Consider the following 21,464-nt stretch of genomic DNA (forward strand, 5'->3'; position numbering starts at 1 on the left):
CATTCAGGGCTTTATAAGTAATAAGCAATATTTTAAAATCTATACGATGCTTGATAGGGAGCCAGTGCAGTGTTGACAGGACCGGGCTAATATGGTCATACTTCCTGGTTCTAGTAAGAACTCTTGCTGCTGCATTTTGGACTAACTGTAGTTTGTTTACTAAGCGTGCAGAACAACCACCCAATAAAGCATTACAATAATCTAACCTTGAGGTCATAAATGCATGGATTAACATTTCTGCATTTGACATTGAGAGCATAGGCCGTAATTTAGATATATTTTTGAGATGGAAAAATGCAGTTTTACAAATGCTAGAAACGTGGCTTTCTAAGGAAAGATTGCGATCAAATAGCACACCTAGGTTCCTAACTGATGACGAAGAATTGACAGAGCAACCATCAAGTCTTAAGACAGTGTTCTAGGTTATTACAAGCGGAGTTTTTAGGTCCTATAATTAACACCTCTGTTTTTTCAGAATTTAGCAGTAAGAAATTACTCGTCATCCAGTTTTTTATATCGACTATGCAATCCATTAGTTTTTCAAATTGGTGTGTTTCACCGGGCTGCGAAGAAATATAGAGCTGAGTATCATCAGCATAACAGTGAAAGCTAACACCATGTTTCCTGATGATATCTCCCAAGGGTAACATATAAAGCGTGAAGAGTAGCGGCCCTAGTACTGAGCCTTGAGGTACTCCATACTGCACTTGTGATCGATAGAAAACATCTTCATTCACTGCTACGAACTGATGGCGGTCATATAAGTACGATTTAAACCATGCTAATGCACTTCCACTGATGCCAACAAAGTGTTCAAGTCTATGCAAAAGAATGTTGTGGTCAATTGTGTCAAGCGCAGCACTAAGATCCAATAAAACTAATAGAGAGATACACCCACGATCAGATGATAAGAGCAGATCATTTGTAACTCTAAGGAGAGCAGTCTCAGTACTATGATACGGTCTAAATCCTGACTGGAAATCCTCACATATACCATTTTTCTCTAAGAAGGAATATAATTGTGAAGATACCACCTTTTCTAGTATCTTGGACAGATAATTATATATGCATGCCACTTTCTGAAACAACCTTACACAGTTTTGATAACGTTATAATCAGTGTTGGGAAGGTTACTTTGGAAATGTAATAGGTTACAGATTACAAGTTACCCTGTTTAAAATGTAATAGTAGTGTAACTTTTTCAATTACTTTATTAAAGTAATGTAACTAATTACTTTTGAGTACTTTTTGATTACTTTTCTAAATTTGTGAAAATTAAAGAATAATGAATAAAAGCATATACATCAACTCAAATACAGTTATCTAATAAGCATGTGTCGTATTCTGTGTAATAAACTCCTGAGACATTGGTGTTTTTTTAAACTGCTGTCTCTTTGTATATGATATGATGATAGTTTTCTCAAAATAAGTAAAATGCACATGAAGTGACACAGAACAGTTCTAGAAATTATGTTTATGTGCTCATGTACTCCTATATTGAGATGGCAGAGGTTGAAAACACTGCGAGCTTCAGTAGGCCTATGTGTAGTAAATGAAGCCATGTCTTTGCCATTAATTTACAGGAGGGGCGGACTGGGAAAAAAATTCAGACTGGAAAATTCAAACTCATACAAACCAGTTCATGGACAAAACTATTTTTTGTATGGACCTGACATAAAAAAGGTTTAAATCTTTAATTTGGGGACATGCTAAATAATTAAAAGTTCTCTCCTGAACTGCACCTTCACTTCCATTTTTCTCTTCAGTCTCTTTATTTTGCCCTGTTATCCATCTCTCTCATGACTTTAATACTCAAGATTGAACAAAACTATACTTTACAATACAATACTCTACAATACTACAATATCTTTATAGAAAAATCCTAATACTGTACACGAGTCATGTTTTCCTTACAAAAATTGACCATGCTTTTTTTAGCCTATATACAATAACCTTTTTTTTTTGTTTTGTTTTTTTGCTAATGGATTTGTATTTATTTTTAAATAACTCAATTTGTAAAATCATTTTAAATTTTTGGTTACCACAGTTAAACAATAGTAACTATTTTCTCTGGATTTATAGAAATATATTAAAACGTTAATTTTCGTAAGGGTTGTGTTGTTGTCTGTCCGTAGCTCCCCCTAAACCTATAAAAAAAATCGGATTGTTTTTCAGCTAAATTACTACTGTAACATGACAACAGATAATAATGATGTCCTTTATATAGTATTTTGAGTGATGACTGATGAGCAACGTGCTGCTGCTTGATTAATTAAATAAAAAAACAAAGAAAAAAAAGCATCTTTACAGATGAAACTGACCTGAAACCCTGAACAGGAGTTCAGCTTCTCTGCTCCAGCTGTGCGCTTCCACAGTCCACTCTCTCTCTCTCTCTCTCTCTCTCTCTCGAATTGATTACTCTGAGTCTGATCCAAACCGTTTGGCGGAGGCGCGGAGAGCGCGCGAGTCATGACTAACACTTCCTGATTTATTAGAGATTTAATTATCAAACGGCGGATTCGCAAATGATCGCTTTAGTACATTCGGCAGGCAATTATACAATAATGATATTAAAATAGCGGGCAAAATCGGCTGCCAGGCCACCGGGAATTGTCCCGGTTCTCCCGGTGTCCAGTCCGCGCCTGATTTCCACAGACACGCAGAACGTGCATATATTGCATTTTTGGGGCTTAATATTCACAGACACTAGTCCATGTCATGTTTTGATTCAAGTGTACTGACCTACTTTTGATTTAGTCATCCAAAATGTGCCATATTCCGTCCGCGTTAGGCATTCCGTTTGTATGACTGGATTCTACAAACTAGACTGTGTTTCCGCATCCCGGAAATTATTAGGGCGGTATGTCTCAGAATAGTCAGTGCAATTTGGGAAAGAAATCAGTTAAATCTGTATGTGGATGTGTGTAAATATTCAAATGTAATCCCCTTTGTAATCGTTAAAAATTTCATAAGTAACTGTAATTTAATTACTCATTTTTTCTTCGTAACTGTAACTAATTACAGTTACATTAATTTTGTAATTAAATTACGTAACACCGTTACATGTAACTAGTTACTCCCCAACACTGGTTATAATGAACCCAATGTTAACGTAGCCTGCCTGTGATGAAAGGCAGACTGCACATATACACATGCTTAGTCTTGGGATTCCACAGCTTCCCTTGATCATCCTCACAATTTATTGCTTGTAGCCATTTTGTCCTCCTTTCCGGTTCTGTATATTTATTAGGAAGGATGTTGAACTTTAATTAATAATTTGTTAGTTTATTGGAGGTACAGAAAACGACACAGCAACTCTTCGGCATGATTGTCCCTTGTATTTCAATTGGCGCCAAGGCAATGTTTTCCCCCACGGGCTAAATTCACATCACGTGACGGGGCGTTCCCAGACCAACCGTCTGTATGTATTGCCCTACTTTAAAAGCAAGTAAAGAAGGCTCCCTTTAAAGGCACTTAAGTTGTCAATTACTAAACTTCTTTTTTACATCGTGTGAATTTTGTTGTTTATAATGAGAGAACTTGAGTTTAATCGTGAGGACGTTTTATTAATCCGTCCATTCTTTGGAGTTTCAAAGATTTAATAGTGCAGGTTTAATTTTATTCGTTTCTTGTTTTAGGCAAATTAGGCCTAAATAATGGGAACGAAATTATACAGTGCTTCACGTTTAAACATGCAACAATTTTTTAATCAGTTTACAGACAAATGTCTTTTTCCCAATAAGTTATGTCAAAATAAAGGACAGGTAACGAATAACAAAAATGCATGTTGTTTTATTAAATGAAAAAATATATTTATATTTAAAATATAAATTAAAATATAGGCATAATATATGAAAATATTGACATTTTGCATATTAATCCATGTAGCCTACCCCCCTAAAATAGGCTACAACTTTTAATGCTCCGATGCAAAGTAAACCACAATTTATTTTGAATAATATAAAGCATAATTAATATAATATAAATAATACTGCACACCTTTTAAATGTGTCAAATCTAAAATACGGTTTAATACCATGTAGCTTAGAAAATATAAGCACAGACTCAGGCACAGGCTTGACATTTATCCTGCTTGAATTCGTTCTAAGAAATGTACATAACTTCATAAATACCAAACTTTAATCTGTGAATATGAAATATTAAATATTTAAACTATAGTGTTTTTCTTTCATTTTCCGTGACTGAAGCAGTCAAATGTGCTTTGATGCGCTTGTTTGATAACTTGTGGTTAAAGCGCTACTCAGTGGTCAAAAGCTGCAAATGCACTTTACAAACGCGGCGGTGGTAAAAAGGGCCTTTTGAATGGCTACTTACTGTATAATTAAAGTATGCGTTCATATGTGTTAAGGGCTAGATTTTCGCTGGAGGAAACAGCTGCAGTGTGATGAGCAGTGAACGGAGCGAAAACTTTAGAGTAGATGGGGAAATTCGATTGCTCCCTCGTGACCTTTTGTAAACCGTATTCATGACAAAGAATACACAGATACAGATATTCTAACAATCCATCGATAAACACACCTTGTGTCCTCTGTTTCTGTTTGAGTCCGCTCACACTGTTCTGTTGTGGTCTACGGATTGAACAGTGCACGGAAAGATGGGGAGGAGACAGGTCTGCTGCCGTTTTCATATGAAATTTAAGGGGACTGACTCTGAGGCGATCGCAAATTTGTGTACAGTTTATGGAGCTAAATGCTATATCCCTGATAAAAATGCCTAGCGATGCCCATTCTTCTTGTGTACATTTCGGAGAACCAGGACAAATATTTCAATCGATCGCTCAGGCATTTCAGAGGCACTGAAATGAGGCACCGAAATCTGCATTCAGATTCAATCAGGTTTATACTGGTGCCGTATTGGTACCGGGTTTCGGTACCCAACCCTAAAAAAGTGTGGAAGGAAAAGATGCACAACCAGCACAGAGAACCGCAGACTTATGAGGATTGTCACGCAAAATTGATTCAAGAATTGGGGTCAAGGGTTAGAGAGCCACCACTCACAGATGTGTCAAGGAATTTGGCTACAGTTGACGTATTCCTCTTGTTAAGCCACTCCTGAACCACAGACAAAACATCAGAGGCATCTTACCTGGGCCAAGGAGAAGAAGAACTGGACTGTTGCCCGGTGGTCCAAAGTCTTCTTTTCAGATGAGAGCAAGTTTTGTATTTAATTTGGAAGCCAAGAGTCAGGAGGAATGCTGGAGAAGCTCATAGCCCAAGTTGCTTGAAGTCCAGTTTTAAGTTTCCACAGTCTGTGATGATTTGGGGTGCAATTTCATCTAATGGTGTTGGTCCATTGTGTTTTTTGAAAACCAAAGTCACTGCACCCGTTTACCAAGAAATTTTGGAGCACTTCATGCTTTCTTCTGCTGACCAGCTTTTTGAAGATGCCGATTTAATTTTCTAGCAGGATTTGTTAAATGACCATGGTGTTGGTGTGCTTGACTGGCCAGCAAACTCACCAGACCTGAACCCCATAGAGAATCTATGGGCTATTGTCAAGAGGAAAATGAGAAACAAGTACAGTAAATGAGCATACTTTGCAGAAGTACAACAATTCACAATATATATATATATATATATATATATATACATACAGTACAGACCAAAAGTTTGGACACACCTTCTCATTCAAAGAGTTTTCTTTATTTTAATGACTATGAAAATTGTAGATTAAAATTGTAGAGACTTTGAGGATCTTAACTGCCCTAGCTTTATATCTCCTGGTGTGGATGTCTTACAGAGAGGGGAGATCAGTTCTGGAGATACATTCAGCTGAGCACACTACTCTTTGCAGGGCTTTACGATCCTGGGCTGAGCTGTTTCCATACCACGATGAAATGCACAGTCAATATACTTTCTATGGCACTGATATAGACAGTTTTCAGGATTCCAGGGGAAATCTTTTTAACTTGAGCTTGAATGTGATTAGTCCAGGTCAGGTCCTCGGAGATGTGTAAGGTATTTGAAGCTGCTCACTCTCTCCACTGGGGTCCCATTAATGATGAGTTATAGTAGAGATTAATAAACTGGGAAAGAGATGTGAGAATTTGGGAAGAAAATGGAGGAATACTACACTGAGTTATTCATGGGAAATTTTTGTTTATTAAATCATAAGGGCATACCACAGTTGTGCAGTATCTTTTTCATAGTTACAACAGAAAAAAAAGAGAAAAAAAGAAAAGAAAAAAGTGAGGAGGAACAGAGAACACTGGACTAAAAAAGATTTTTACTTTGAGATTCTGATGTATATTTTCATTGTCAGTTTTGTTACTTGGATTTGTACCTCCTTAACTTCCTGATTCAGTTCCCCCATTTGCATTTTGTTTTATGTCTATTTGTTCTATTATGGACTCTAAATCTATTATGTTGGGCTTGTTTTGTTTCTTATTGTGTAACCAGCATTCACTGAGCCCTTCTGCAAGTTTTGGGTTTTTCGTTTTGCTTTTTGATGCTCGGATTCTGTGTTTTATCATGTTTTCCCTAACACCTGTAATTAAACCTTTTTTCAATCCATCAAGTTGTCCTGTATTTAAGTTCAGTTCCAACTAAATATGAGCACATAATATATTTTAATACCGTGACCATCAAACTGCAATTACATGTCACACATCCACATCTGCATCTATGATAAAATTGTGAACGAAAAAGTGAAGAACATTTGTTTGTTTTGTCCCCATAGGGCCATGATGAGTGATATTGGTGACTATGTTGGCACAGACATTGAAATATCCTGGTTGCCTAATCTGGATGATTTAATGAAAGGTTATGCTCGAAACTTTCGCCCAGGGATTGGAGGTGAGTTTTATATGGCTTATCACAGTGGATTGTACAACACTGATCAACCTCCTGTCATTTTTAGAATCAATATGTAGCCTCTCTTTTTTTACACAACAAACCTCTAACTTAGCATTCCTATCAAAAGTGCTCCAATTTCTAGAGTTTATTTTTAGAGTATTACAACCAGCTTGTGAGAGGCACACCACATGTAAGTATTGATAAGTACCTAGTAATAAAGCCTACCTATCTTATTCAGTAAGTCAGTGGTTCTCCTCTGCAGACCTGTTTATGGAAGTAAAATAATGACTTATGTCTTTGAAACAAAAAAGCATGCTGAATAGCACTATTTGAAAAAATAATGCATTGCATTAACAGTACTTGCATTTTAATGCCTTGTATTTCCAGGGCTTGCATCTTTAGGTCCTGAAATTTAATATAGTTGTTCGTTTAAGCTGTGAATAATTCAATTCAAAATATTTCACACACCTTTTCATAATTAAAAAATCAATAATTCATATTCATGTTCCAGAATTCACTTCCAAAATATTAAATCGGTTAAAAAATTCGATGTATAATATTCGACTGGCAAATTTTGGTCCATTTTATTTAACTTTCCAAATTCGCTTCCACAAATTCAGTGGTTAAAATTCGGCAGATAATTGGCCCTTTCACATCCGGGAGCTGCAGGAATAGCAGTAGAGCACAGAGGCATGATCTCCATCTGCTGTCAGTCGCTCACCAGCAGGTGGTGCAAGCGGCTGTTATATAAGGCAAAAGCAACAGGTGGTTTAAGAAATACAGTTACAAAAACTGATCTGCAGAAATTAAGCAAGTTGAAGTTTTGATTATCGGGGCATGTGGAAAAGCTGATTGTGCGTATGTTTATTTCAACGTCTTTGCTGTTACCAAGTAAGCAGCATTCAAAGGAGATTATAATGGTGTTTTACTCAACACTAAATTACAGAACTAACATTACATCTAAGGAAGACATATATTGCTTTCGGTTGTTTAGTTTCCATAACTTTGTGTCATGGCTTGTGCGTCGCTGTGCTGTAATACTGGGGATCCCCTCACGTCACACTCCAGGATTCCCCAATGACGAGTAACGCTTCTCAATCAATTAATACTGTGATATAAGACCTCAGATCTCAGAATACATTTTATTGATGATTATGCAAACTATATAGACAGTTAAGCAGATGTAAAATATGAACAAATGCTCAAGGTTTCATGCGGTTTCCCTCAGAAATCTGTTAAAGAAAAGAAAACATTACGTGGCTCAGCGTACTAACAGTGACAGCAATTAAAAGACAAAACTCACATCTTACTGATGATGCAAACTATATACAGACAGATGAGGATATGAACGCAAGTTACGGAACAAGAAAAACTGCATGTTATATATATATATATAACATTAACGTCTTTTCTTGCCTCAAGATATTAAATTATTAAATTCGACATCTACTTAATACAATATATTACTGTATATTATGTACATTTAAGCAGATGAGCACAGAAACGAGCCTAACAAACCACAAAGTTTCACCAAATTTCACCATTTTTTTTTTTTTTGTGAAAAGAGAAGCAAGCGCAGTAGTTTTATGTTTGCTATTTGCCTAAGCTGCTTTAGGGACCGTCTGCAAATTTACCTCAAAACATAATTTTTATTTTATTTTATTATTTTATTATGTTCCAAAGATTGTAGTACAGTCCTAGTGACTAGACTGACATACTATAGGTACATTTCTGCTAATACCTCCCTTGCTGTACATAAAGTATATCAATATTTTATAATACAACCTTTGGAACATGAAAAATCCCTTTTGGGGTCTTACAGATTTTGTTTTGTTTTAAATAATTGTGAATGGCACATACACTATAAGGCAGATATTAGCAATTTATATGAACTACATAACTAACAACATACTACAACCTGTGAAACATGAAAAAACCCCTTTGGGTAAATCGTTTTTTCCGTTTTTTTTTCTAAAGAAATGTATGTACTGTACGTATTGTAAGGGAGATATTGGCTAAATCTAACCTGTAGTAAGTCAGTCTTGTATCCAGCAATGTACTACAACTGTTGGAACATAAAAAACACTTTCCAGGGATCTTTAATATGTAAATAATTGTATACTGCAAATATATGAAGGGAGGTATTGGCAAAATCTCACCTGTAGAAAATCACTATGAGATATACAAGATTTAGAATTTGACAATGTGTTATTTAAAATTGTAATTAAAACACATTGGACCTTTTAACCCAGTCAGTGGAATTGTCAGACGTTCCCTTGGAACATCAATAATTTCTTCCGTTTAAATTTTCAGAATTAATATACCTAGATTGTTTTTAACTCATTTTTTTTATGTTAATATAAATTGGTTGCATATTGTTAAAACTAATCATGGTATTGATATCTTTGTGGGACTGTCGACTTTATAGATCAGTGGTAATGGAAATCAATTATAAAGAAAATGCAGCGCATTGGATTCTTTTTGACCTCATTTGCTTGCCTGTATATAGTTTGCATCATCATCAATAAAATGTATTCTGAGATCTGAGGTCTTATATCACAGTATTAATTGAGAAGCGTTACTCGTCATTGGGGAATCCTGGAGTGTGACGTGAGGGGATCCCCAGTATTAAGCCCCATTCACACCAAGAACGATAACTATAAAGATAACTATAAAAGATAATGATATTAGCGTCCACACCATCGAACGATATTGTCTGTTTATTCTGAGCGCACGTGCGTCTGCCGCTTTAAATCCTCGAGCTCGTTACAGCAGGATGGATTCTGATTGGATGTCAATGTTTATATTGTTCTGAAAATAATTCCAACGATACCGTTTCTCTATGCCTTTATCATTATAGTTGTAGTGTGGACTCTGCTATTCTTTAATATTGAGAACGATTTTTAGAACAATATCTTTATCGTTATCTTTATAGTTATCGTGCTTGGTGTGAACGGGCCTTTACAGCACAGCAACGCACAAGCCATGACACAAAGTTATGGAAACTAAACAACCGAAGGCAATATATGTCTTCCTTAGATGTAATGTTAGTTCTGTAATTCAGTGTTGAGTAAAAAACACCATTATAATCTCCTTTGAATGCTGCTTACTTGGTAACAGCAAAGACGTTGAAATAAACATACGCACAATCAGACTATCCACATGCCCCGATAATCAAAACTTCTACTTAGCGCTTACTTAATTTCTGCAGATCAGTTTTTGTAACTGTATTACTTACTCCACCTGTTGCTTTGGCCTTATATAACAGCCGCTTGCACCACCTGCTGGTGCGCGACTTACAGCAGATGGAGATCATGCCTCTGTGCTCTACTGCTATTCCTGCAGCTCCCGGATGTGAAAGGGCCAATTATCTGCCGAATTTTAACCACTGAATTTGTGGAAGCGAATTTGAAAGGTGAAATAAAATTGACCGAAATTTGCCTGTCGAATATTATACATCGTATTTTTTAACCGATTTAATATTTTGGAAGTGAATTCTGGAACGTGAATATGAATTATTGATTTTTTAATTATGAAAAGGTGTGTGAAATATTTTGAATTGAAATATTCACAACTTAAATGAACAACTATATACAATTTCAGGACCTAACAATGCAAGCCCTGGAAATTCAAGGCATTAAAATGCAAGTACTGTTAATGCAATCCATTATTTTTCAGTTAGTGCTATTCAGCATGCTTTTTTGTTTCAAAGACATAAGTCATTATTTTACTTCCATACCCACTGCTCTTCATTTATTATACTAATTTCTGAAACAGTATATATAATTGATTATAGTAAGCGACAGGCACGTAAAGAGGGGGGGGCGTTGGGTGCTTGAGCACCTGCCCCTTTGCCCCTTGGTGCCCAAAGTGCCCTTTTGTCAAAGCAAATTTTCCTCAAATTTTTTGTAATAACATGCCCTTTTGTGAATGCCTGCCCATGCCCAATCTAAATATTAGTAAAATGTATTAATAATAATTTAGCCGTAAATAAAATGACCCACATGATGACCTTTCACCTGACGACAATGACCTCCTCCGAGCGGGACGATTCCTCTTGCCGCAGGCGCATTTTTTTATTGCTAGAGGATATAATTAACACCGCGGCAGCTGGTAAGTGGTGTTTCATTCTCAGCGAAGTGATTTTGATGTTTATTTACTTATTATTATTTAACAAGAACGATGTGATGTGAGAACATGCAGATGTGTTGTTTATATTGCTGTGTGTAGTCTGTAGTGTAGAGTAACGTTAGCGTGCTGTTTGAGGGAGAAAAGTTTCACAGGCATCGAGGGGTATGGTCTTTTTTTATGTTATTTGACTAAACTAGTATTATATTACAGTATTTATTTATTTTTTTAAACATAGAGTGCCTAAACAATAATCATCACAACACTGGTAAGGCTTATTCAGATTTTCTCATTCTCTGAATTATCATTATAAAAATAAAAACAATTAAGAAATGAATTAAAATATAATTATATTTAAATGTGACACAAATATATATATATATATATATATATATATATATATATATATATATATATATATTGACACCTGACATCAAAGTGCAGTGTGAAGGAGATGGATGAATAACACTTGTAGCCTGTCATTTGTTTACATTGCAAAGGTGTTCAATTTTAGACAACAACAACTGCAACAGTAATAATAATATTAATCACTATATTCCAGTGTATCAGTTGTTTAATGTTTTGTATCAATATTTAAGGTGGACTTATTGATTAGGTGCAAGAGTAGACAGTAGTGATGGTTAAAATAATAGATTAATTCTGAAATAGTCAATTATGCCTCGTTTCTAAATGGACAGAGAGTTGAAAGTAATAGAGCTGGGGCCCGTTTCACTAAGGAGGTTCAACCAAGTTTAAACTTGAACTCTGAGTTGACTTACCCTGAGATAGGAAACACAGAACAGCTACAGAACAGCTGAAATTAGTTGGTTTAATCAACTCTAAATTGACTGACTCTGAGTTAAGCGCGTGCACCACTACTATAAAAAGCCAGTATCAATGGAGCACCGATATTACGATTCACCTTGGCAACAGCTCCCGCCAAAAATCCATCTGCATACTTCAGACTCGATACAAATGTAATGTTATGATATCACAGGTGAAAACTGGCAGAACATTAGATTCATGAATTAATAGCTAATCATTTTATGGTATCTCATCGGCAAAAAATATATATAAGATAATCATATTAAAATAATATTTTAAGTGTATTTTTCTTATTTTACAAATGATCTGCCAATTGAGTAAGAAAAATACGGGAGTGGCTATTTACACTAAGTGGAATTAACATACTTTGTTAGCGATAGATCCTATTTACAGTAGGCTAAGTGCAAGTAGCTCTAGATGATATTTACAGAAAAAAATGTACAGTGAAAATCATGATATATTCTATTTACCATGTAAAAGTAGCAGTTCTTTGCAACAGACTAAGTGTAAATAATAAGTAGATGCTAGTTATACTTTATACTGGCAGATACATTTGCACCTCAGTATTGTGATACATTAACAGGATGCAATAATAACATTGTAAATGATTATATTTATTACAATTATAAATAGTTGTATCATTATTAAACACTCGTTAGACACTTTACTTCTACTTTTAGAACATTTTGTTCATTTTTATTGAAAATGAATTCTAATGTCACCTTTATTTATTTATATAGCGCTTTAAACAAAATACATTGCGTCAAAGCAACTGAACAACATTCATTAGGAAAACAGTGTCAATAATGCAAAAATGATAGTTAAAGGCAGTTCATCATTGGATTCAGTGATGTCATCTCTGTTCAGTTAAATAGTGTCTGTGCATTTTTTTGCAATCAAGTCAACGATATCGCTGTAGATGAAGTGTCCCCAACTAAGCAAGCCAGAGGCGACAGCGGCAAGGAACCGAAACTCCATCGGTGACAGAATGGAGAAAAAAACCTTGGGAGAAACCAGGCTCAGTTGGGGGGCCAGTTCTCCTCTGACCAGACGAAACCAGTAGTTCAATTCCAGACTGCAGCAAAGTCAGATTGTGCAGAAGAATCATCTGTTTCCTGTGGTCTTGTCCTGGTGCTCCTTTGAGACAAGGTCTTTACAGGGGATCTGTATCTGGGGCTCTAGTTGTCCTGGTCTCCGCTGTCTTTCAGGGATGTAGAGGTCCTTTCTAGGTGCTGATCCACCATCTGGTCTGGATACGTACTGGATCCGGGTGACTGCAGTGACCCTCTGATCTGGACACAGACTGGATCTGGTGGCCACGGTGACCTCGGAACAAGAGAGAAACAGACAAATATTAGCGTAGATGCCATTCTTCTAATGATGTAGCAAGTACATAGGTTGTTATGGGAAGTGTTTCCGGTTCCGGTTTACCTAATTAATGCAGCCTAAAAATCCTTTAACGGATTTGGATAATAAAAGCATATTAGTATGTTATGTGTATGCCAGGTTAAAGAGATGGGTCTTTAATCTAGATTTAAACTGCAAGAGTGTGTCTGCCTCCCGAACAATGTTAGGTAGGTTATTCCAGAGTTTGGGCGCCAAATAGGAAAAGGATCTGCCGCCCGCAGTTGATTTTGATTTTCTAGGTATTATCAAATTGCCTGAGTTTTGAGAACGTAGCGGACGTAGAGGATTATAATGTAAAAGGAGCTCATTCAAATACTGAGGTGCTAACAACGTTTTCTAGTTCATGCAAAAGAATGTTGTGGTCAAAAGTGATGAACGCACCACTAAGATCCAATAGCACTAATAGAGAGAGACAACCATGATCAGATGATAAGAGTGGATCATTTGTAAGTCTTAGGAGAGCAGTCTCAGTACTATGATACGACAAACACGATCAGATGAGAAGAGCGGGTCATTCGTAAGTCTAAGGAGAGCAGTCTCAGTACTATGATACGGTCTAAATCCTGACTGGAAATCCTCACAGATACCATTTCATACATTTCTCTAAGAAGGAATATAATTTTGAGGATACTATTTTTTTTTTGTATCTTGGACAGAAAAAGGAAGGGACACACATCCTGAAATTCTGCCTGTCACTCTCTTTGCTATCTTGCATATTCACTGATTAATTCATGCACTGGCACTACACACACACTTCCTGAAGGGTGGTATGTTAAAAATCTTGTCCTTGTAAAATTAAATTCTTATTCATCTTTTAAAAATAATTATGCATATGGAAGAATAGTTGAATAGTTGAGTCACTCAAAGTGTATAATCTAATCAGTGTTCAGTCAATACAGTTTGTTACACTGATAAAATATATCAACTGTGGAGATTGCAATGGTTTGGCCACATCTGTAGGATTGCAGACAGCAATTTACCATACAAACTCCTCTGGCAAAATTGACCTGTCCAGTGGAAAGTCCAACAAACAGGACCAAAAAAAATATGGATCAAACAAGTTGAAGAGGATTTGAGACAACAATATATCAACCTCGATGAAGCCAGGTCCATGGCCATGGAAATGGAAACATCTTGTAAATGAAATTCGGCAACCATTAGCTCCCACAGCAGAGTACAGTTTGAGGAAACGATCCAAACCAAGCACCAGCTAGGGATCGAAGAAGAAGAAAGGTGAAAGATTATAATTATAGCGATAAAAGTAAAGTGAATGAGGCAGACAAGTGGCTATTACATTTTTAGTCCTTTGACCCTTGCCCATGTGCATGTGCATCAAGCATAAACCAGGCTTCAAATGTTCTAAATTGCTTTGGGAACTACTTCACAATTTTTACAATGTGGCACATTCATGTCATATTCTTGTGGATTGTGCTCTTACATATGGTGCGGTATCTGGAGTCCTTTGCTAATCTCCTATTGCTGCTTCTCTCTTCTCACACTGTTCTGTCCAATAAAATAAAAAGGCTAATGTATAATAAAATATATTTGTAATTAAAAATTATACAGTCACATTCATAGCTTTTTCTGTCACATGACTTACAACAAATCCAAGGCATTCAAAGGCTTTTTTTGTGCTATACACCCCATTTGAGTGCCTTGTATCTGCTTTTCTTTTATAAACATACAGTACCATTCTACAAAAAGAACACTAGTGGATGTGATATTTTACTGTACATCCTTGAATCAATGTCCATCTTATGTTGTCAAGGGACTGAATTTTTATCAAGGTATATATTAATTAGAATAAATATCTTAAATATTAGATTTTTTTTTGTTATTTTTGTTTTATTTTCTTTTTTGGAAGTCAGATCATTAATTTTACTTTTCTCACATGTCTCCACAGGACCTCCTGTGAATGTCGCCATGGCCATTGAAGTTGCCAGTATTGACCATATCTCAGAAGCCAACATGGTAATGTTTTGGATATCATCCTTTTTCACATATATAATATATTTGCTTTGTTTTGTTGTTGTTCTGAAAAAAAAGAAAAGACAAAGAAAAGTTTTGAATGTGCTAAACTTCTTTTGAAAGCATTTCTTTCCAAATGCAGTGGATTCAGTTCCAGAATAATAAATACAATAAACAGTAGGAGTAAATCTATGTCAATTCATGATTTACTAAAACATCTAGTAAAAAAATTGAAAAACACTGGATAAATGATAAGCAACAAGACATTTCAGTTTTCATTTAAACCAAACCATTCTTAGTTCTAAAGACACTGGAAATAACAAATATACATATGTAGAAGTCAAGACTACTAAATTTTCCACATATTATGCTCGTCAGAGTCTTTTCATTTATTTTTATGTAATAATAATAATAATAATAATTCCTTACAGTTATATAGCGCTTTTTTAAGCACTCAAAGTGCTTTACACTGTCAGGGGGTATCTCCTCATCCACTACCAGCGTAGTCCAGTGATTTTTAATAAAGTGTTATTTGAACAAGTAGGGATGAGTATACCCAGTGCATTCATTGCTTATGTCTTGTGAGGGATAATCATGAATTGAATACGCTCGTCTTACGAGGAGACGGCCTGTGCTTATCGTGATGCATTCACAGGACTTCTGAGGGGGATGTGAGTATATCACCATGTAAGGGAAACAGGTCAATTTAGATCAAAGGGAATCATTTAAGATTTTAAAGGGAATTTGAACAGAATCACTGTTTCACGGCTGATCACTGAGACGCCCTGCGATTCACTGAACGAGCCGTTTATCATCAAATCTGCGCTGGATATTAATATCCAAACTATAGTGAAAACACTATCAATTAGCACAGTAACAAGATCGGCAGTTTAAGACATTAACTTGTAAGCACAAAACACAAGATACTTCTCTTTTCAATATGAATAAGGCTTTATTAGATAAATCTAAGACATATAAACTAATCTAATACACAAACGCACGCACTCACACATTCACACAAGTTGCAGGAAGATCGGGAAGTCACGTGACGTGCTCATGAACCTAGTCGCACTTGAATAGAGTTCCATACGTTTGGCCCCTTTTTGCTGATTTTTTCGTTTTATTTTAAGCTTTTTTCGTTAACAACACTGTTCCTAATGTCTGGCAATCGGAAACAGCAGGAGATGTCTCCGTCGGCTTCTCCGATTAAGAAGAAATCTAAGCCACCGACGGATGATGTGGTGGATAAGATGGCGAATACTATTGCACACTTTGAGGAAATTCTAAGATCTGAGTTGACAGCGATGCGGAACGAGTTCGCTTCTCACATGTCAGTTGTTCAATCGCTATGCTCCAAAATGGATCTTCTTACAGGGGAGATGAGAGAACAAAAGAAAATTGTCGCGGATCACGATAGGCGAGTAGCAGCGCTCGAGCAACAGGTTGTTGATTTACAGGATCGCAATAGGCGCTGCAATCTGCGTCTGGTTGGATTGCCTGAAGGGTCCGAAAAGGACGACCCTATTGGCTTTTTGAAGAGATCGCTACCGGCGTGGCTCCCGTCTCTGGCAGGAAAAGAGATTGAAGTGGAACGAGCGCATCGCGTGTACACCAGGCTCTCCTCAGATCGTGCTAAACCACGGGTTTTCATCTTTAAATTGTTGCGGTACACGGACAGGGAGCTCATTTTGCGGGCAGCCAGACTTCACGCCCCGTTGAAAACATCCGACGGTGCAACGCTGTCTTTCTTTCCAGATTTTTCGCCGGCCACCGCCAAAAGAAGAAGTGCATTTGCGCCAGTAAGAAAGGAAATGAGAGAAGCAGGCATCCAGAATTTTCTTCTCTATCCTGCAACGCTGAAGGTCATTTTCAATCAGGGTGAACCTAAATTGCTATACTCTCCAGAAGAAGCAAGAGTGTTTTTCAGATCCCATTCATCCATCAACTCTCACTGATCTTCAGCTGGGCGCTTGCTATCTAATTGGAGAAGAGATGCTCTCAGGCGTCCATGTCTTTCACTGTTAACTCTAATATTTACTTCTGAAATTATAGTTACTAGATAGTTCCATTGAGTATACAGTATCGTTACTGATTATGGCGGTATAATATTTATGTTCTAGTTATATTCCTTCTCTCTTGTTTTAATTAATTAATTTATTATTATTATTATTTATTTTTATTTTATTATTTTATTTTTATTTGTTTATTTATTTATTTTATTTTTTCAACAGAGATACTATTTAGTCAAAATGTGACTTTGGGGCCAATGTTGGTGCTTCTGTAATGTGCAGGTTTTTGTTGACGCCACGGATCATATTAAGGGGTGCTGGCAGATCAAGGTTTGTTCTTGGTTTGGTCTGCCATAGTTCATGGAAATGTGTTAATATATTTTTTAAAACTGACGGGAAGGGTGGGGGTGGGGGGTGGTTTGATGGTAGACTCAACTGGTTTCGTTTTCAAATTTGTATTTTAAAAAAAAAAAAGTGAAGTGACATTCAGCCAAGTATGGTGACCCATACTCAGAATTTGTGCTCTGCATTTAACCCATCCAAAGTGCACACACACAGAGCAGTGAACACACACACACACTGTGAGCACACACCCGGAGCAGTGGGCAGCCATTTATGCTGCGGCTCCCGGGGAGCAGTTGGGGGTTCGATGCCTTGCTCAAGGGCACCTAAGTCATGGTATTGAGGGTGGAGAGAGAACTGTACATGCACTCCCCCCACCCACAATTCCTGCCGGCCCGGGACTTGAACTCACAACCTTTCGATTGGGAGTCCGACTCTCTAACCATTAGGCCACGACTTCCCCTTTTGAATTTTGAATTATTATGCAGTAATGCTGTTTGATACCTATGACTGACCTAAATATTCTAAGTTGTAATATTAATGGCCTAAATGGCCCACACAAACGCACAGGTTTTCTGGATTTTTTGCGAAGGAGAAAGATTGATATAGTGTTAGTTCAAGAATCCCATTTGAAAGAGGAGGATGTACACAGGTGTAATAATAAGTTTTATGAAGTGGTATCTCATTCATCTTCGGGTGCTAAAACCAAGGGTGTTCTAATATTGGTGCGGAGGACTTTAAATATTACTATTTTAGATAAAGGTTGTGATACAGACGGTAGAATAACACATATAAAAACAATAGTGGAGAATAGGAATATTGTATTTATTTCAGTTTATGCCCCTTGTACTCCTGAACCTACTTTTTTCTCTGTTTTGTCTTCCTATCTTTTAAAATTTTTAGATTTTGAAATTGTATTAGGTGCAGACATGAATTCTGTAATGTCGCATATCCTAGATAGATCTGGACCAAAGGAATCACATTCTCAAGCCTTGTGTTCTGACAAACTTAGGCAATGTGTAACCTCGTCTTCATTGGTGGATAGTTGGCGTTTAATAAATCCTTCTGCAAAGTCTTTCACTTTCTTTTCTGCTACTCATAAATCCTATTCGCGAATTGACTATATTTTCATTTCTACTTCTTTATCTTCAGCTGTTTGTGATGCCGATATCTGTTTCTTATCTTTGTCTGATCATGATGGAAATTTGTGCAGATTATCTTTGATCCCTCGACCGTCTCGTGCGGCTAGATGGCGATTTAACCCTAAATTGTTACAAGATGAGAACTTTTGTAGTCAATTCAGAAATAATTTTGCTGAGTTTATTGAAATTAACCAAGGCTCAGTGGATGATCCGTGAACACTTTGGAATGCAGTTAAAGGATTTATAAGGAATAACTCAATTTCTTATGCCTCTTTCCTTCAGAGAAACCGACATAAAAAGATAGTTGAATTGGAATCACAGCTCCAGAACCTGACTAGAGACAATCAGCGTTGTTTCTCAGACAATACACTCAGCAAAATCATGGCGGTTAGATCCGAGCTCAATTCATTACTGAGATCTAGGGCAGAATTCCTGATTCAAAGATGCAGGCAGAATTATTATTTTCAAGGAAGTAGACCAAGCCACCTTTTAGCTTTAAGAATACGCAACAGTGAAGAGTTTGCTAATATTTCAGCAGTGAAATCCCAATCCGGGCTCATTGTGACAGATCCAAAAGACATTAATATTTCTTTTCATTCTTTTTACTCTAACCTCTATACTTCTTCTGCTGTTGGTGACCCTGACTCTTTTGCATCTTTTCTGTCAAACCTTGATTTACCTAGGCTGTCAGATTCAGACTCTGATTACCTGGCTGAACCGATTACCCTTCAAGAGCTGGACTCAGCAATTCGATCTATGAACAAGGGGAAATCCCCAGGTTAAGATGGTATTCCTGTCGAATTGTATATTACTTTTTGGTCGGATTTAGGCCCCCTCATGTTAGATATGATACATTTTTCAGTTATTCATGGTTCATTTCACCCATCTATTAATATAGCTGTGATTTCTCTCTTGTTAAAAAAAGATAAGGATCCGACTTCATGTTCTAGTTACCGGCCACTCTCTTTGATAGGGACTGATGTTAAATTATATGCTAAGGTACTATCTCGTCATCTAGAGAAATATATGAACAGGCTAGTTCACCATGACCAAACAGGGTTCATTAAATCTCGCTCCGCTTCAGATAATTTATGCAGGTTATATCATATTATTTATTCAACTAATAGTTCGTCCTCCCCTTGTGCAGTATTATCTCTAGATGCAATGAAAGCTTTCGACCAGCTAGAATGGAACTATTTATGGGCGGTTCTACAGCATCTGGGTCTAGGATCGAGTTTCATAAACATGATAAAAGTTCTGTACACCAATCCAGCAGCCTCTGTTCTCACAGGTTCTGTCTGCTCTAACCCATTCTTTATACATCGAGGTACTCGTCAGGGTTGCCCACTTTCTCCTCTGTTATTTGCCTTATCTTTGGAACCCTTAGCTCAAGCGGTCCGACTATCTGAAAGTATTTCTCCCATAAGTATAAGGGATACTCATCATCATATTTCTTTATTCGCTGATGATATCTTATTGTTTCTGGAGAAGCCGTCACATTCTATTCCCCATGTATTGGATTTATTTGACCATTTTGGATTTCTCTCTGGATTTAAAATTAATTGGAGTAAGTCATGTCTACTTCCCCTCAATTCTAAATCTGATCCCATTTCCCTTTCAGTTCAGTTCCAAGTAGTTCAAAACTTTAAATACCTGGGGATAGATATTTTTCCTTCCCTGCAAGAAATAATTTAAAAAAACTATAGTACTATTCTAGGCAAAATATCCTCAGATTTAGAAAATTGGTCTCGTCTTCCTACTTCTCTTCAGGCTCGTATATCGGTGATTAAAATGAATGTTCTCCCACGTATTAATTTCTTCTCTTCTATGATTCCTCTAGCTCCACCAGTTGGTTACTGGAACAAACTTGATGCATGTGTTTCACGGTATATATGGGATGGGAAACGCCCTCGTATTAAACTGACTACTTTACAACGAAGTAGATTACATGGAGGTCTTTCTTTCCCTAATTTTAGATTGTATGCGCAAGCCTTTTCCCTCCGCCCTTTATCAGTTTGGTTTGACCCTGATGCTTGTGTATCTTGGAAAGTAATTGAGGAATCTATTGTGTATCCATATAAATTGAGGCATCTGGTTTTCTCGGGGGTTCCGCTTAGGCAGTGTAAATCTAGGTTTGGTCCCATTGTAACCCATCTCCTTTCTACATGGAGGGATGTTGAAAGACGTTTACAACTAGTTGAAATTTGGCATAAGCATACGCCAATTTTTCACAATAATAATCTTTTGTCAGGCAACACTCATCACAAAGTAAATACTCTGGGAGATATTTATGATGATAGTGGTTTACAATCCTTCCAGAATCTCAAAACTCAATATAATCTGCCAGGCACTTCCTTCTTTATGTATTTGCGCATTAGATCGGCCCTACGGGCATATGGGGTGCCCTGGAACTCTCAACTGTCTATTCACCCTTTGCGCAAACTAATGCTTCCCTCTGAGGAATCTCCCTCTTCTGCTTCAGTCATCTATCTTTTTCTTCTTGAGCATTCTTACAAACCTTTATCTATTACAACTGTTTGGGCTAAGGATCTTAAAGGGATAGTTCACTTTCAAATTAAATTTTGATATGTTTTAGCTTACCTCAAGGACATCCAAGATGTAGGTTTCTTTGTTTCCTCAGTATTTCCCATTTTGATATTTTTAGGTCCAACCGTTCTTGTCTGTGACTCACATAATGGATGTCTATGGTCACCACCTCAAAGAGCATGCAAAGAGGAGTCAAAATTAAACAATTCCCCATCATAAGTACACATTGATGACCTAATACAAGAAACGAGCGGTTTGTGTAAGAAAACAAACAGTATTTA

General features: G+C 36.7%; 1 protein-coding gene across 1 annotated transcript in view; it reads left to right on the top strand.

Annotated features, from left to right (window-relative positions):
- Window positions 1–21,464, top strand: part of LOC132115314 (gamma-aminobutyric acid receptor subunit delta-like) — a 52,403-nt gene that overhangs the window by 3,499 nt on the left and 27,440 nt on the right. Inside the window, exons 2-3 of the mRNA XM_059523711.1 lie at window positions 6,700–6,815; window positions 15,079–15,146. Of these exons, the coding sequence (XP_059379694.1) occupies window positions 6,700–6,815; window positions 15,079–15,146 (184 nt within the window). The remainder of the gene's footprint in view (window positions 1–6,699; window positions 6,816–15,078; window positions 15,147–21,464) is intronic.

Source organism: Carassius carassius, chromosome 34, assembly GCF_963082965.1.
Source record: "Carassius carassius chromosome 34, fCarCar2.1, whole genome shotgun sequence".
NCBI classification, from domain to species: Eukaryota; Metazoa; Chordata; class Actinopteri; order Cypriniformes; family Cyprinidae; genus Carassius; species Carassius carassius.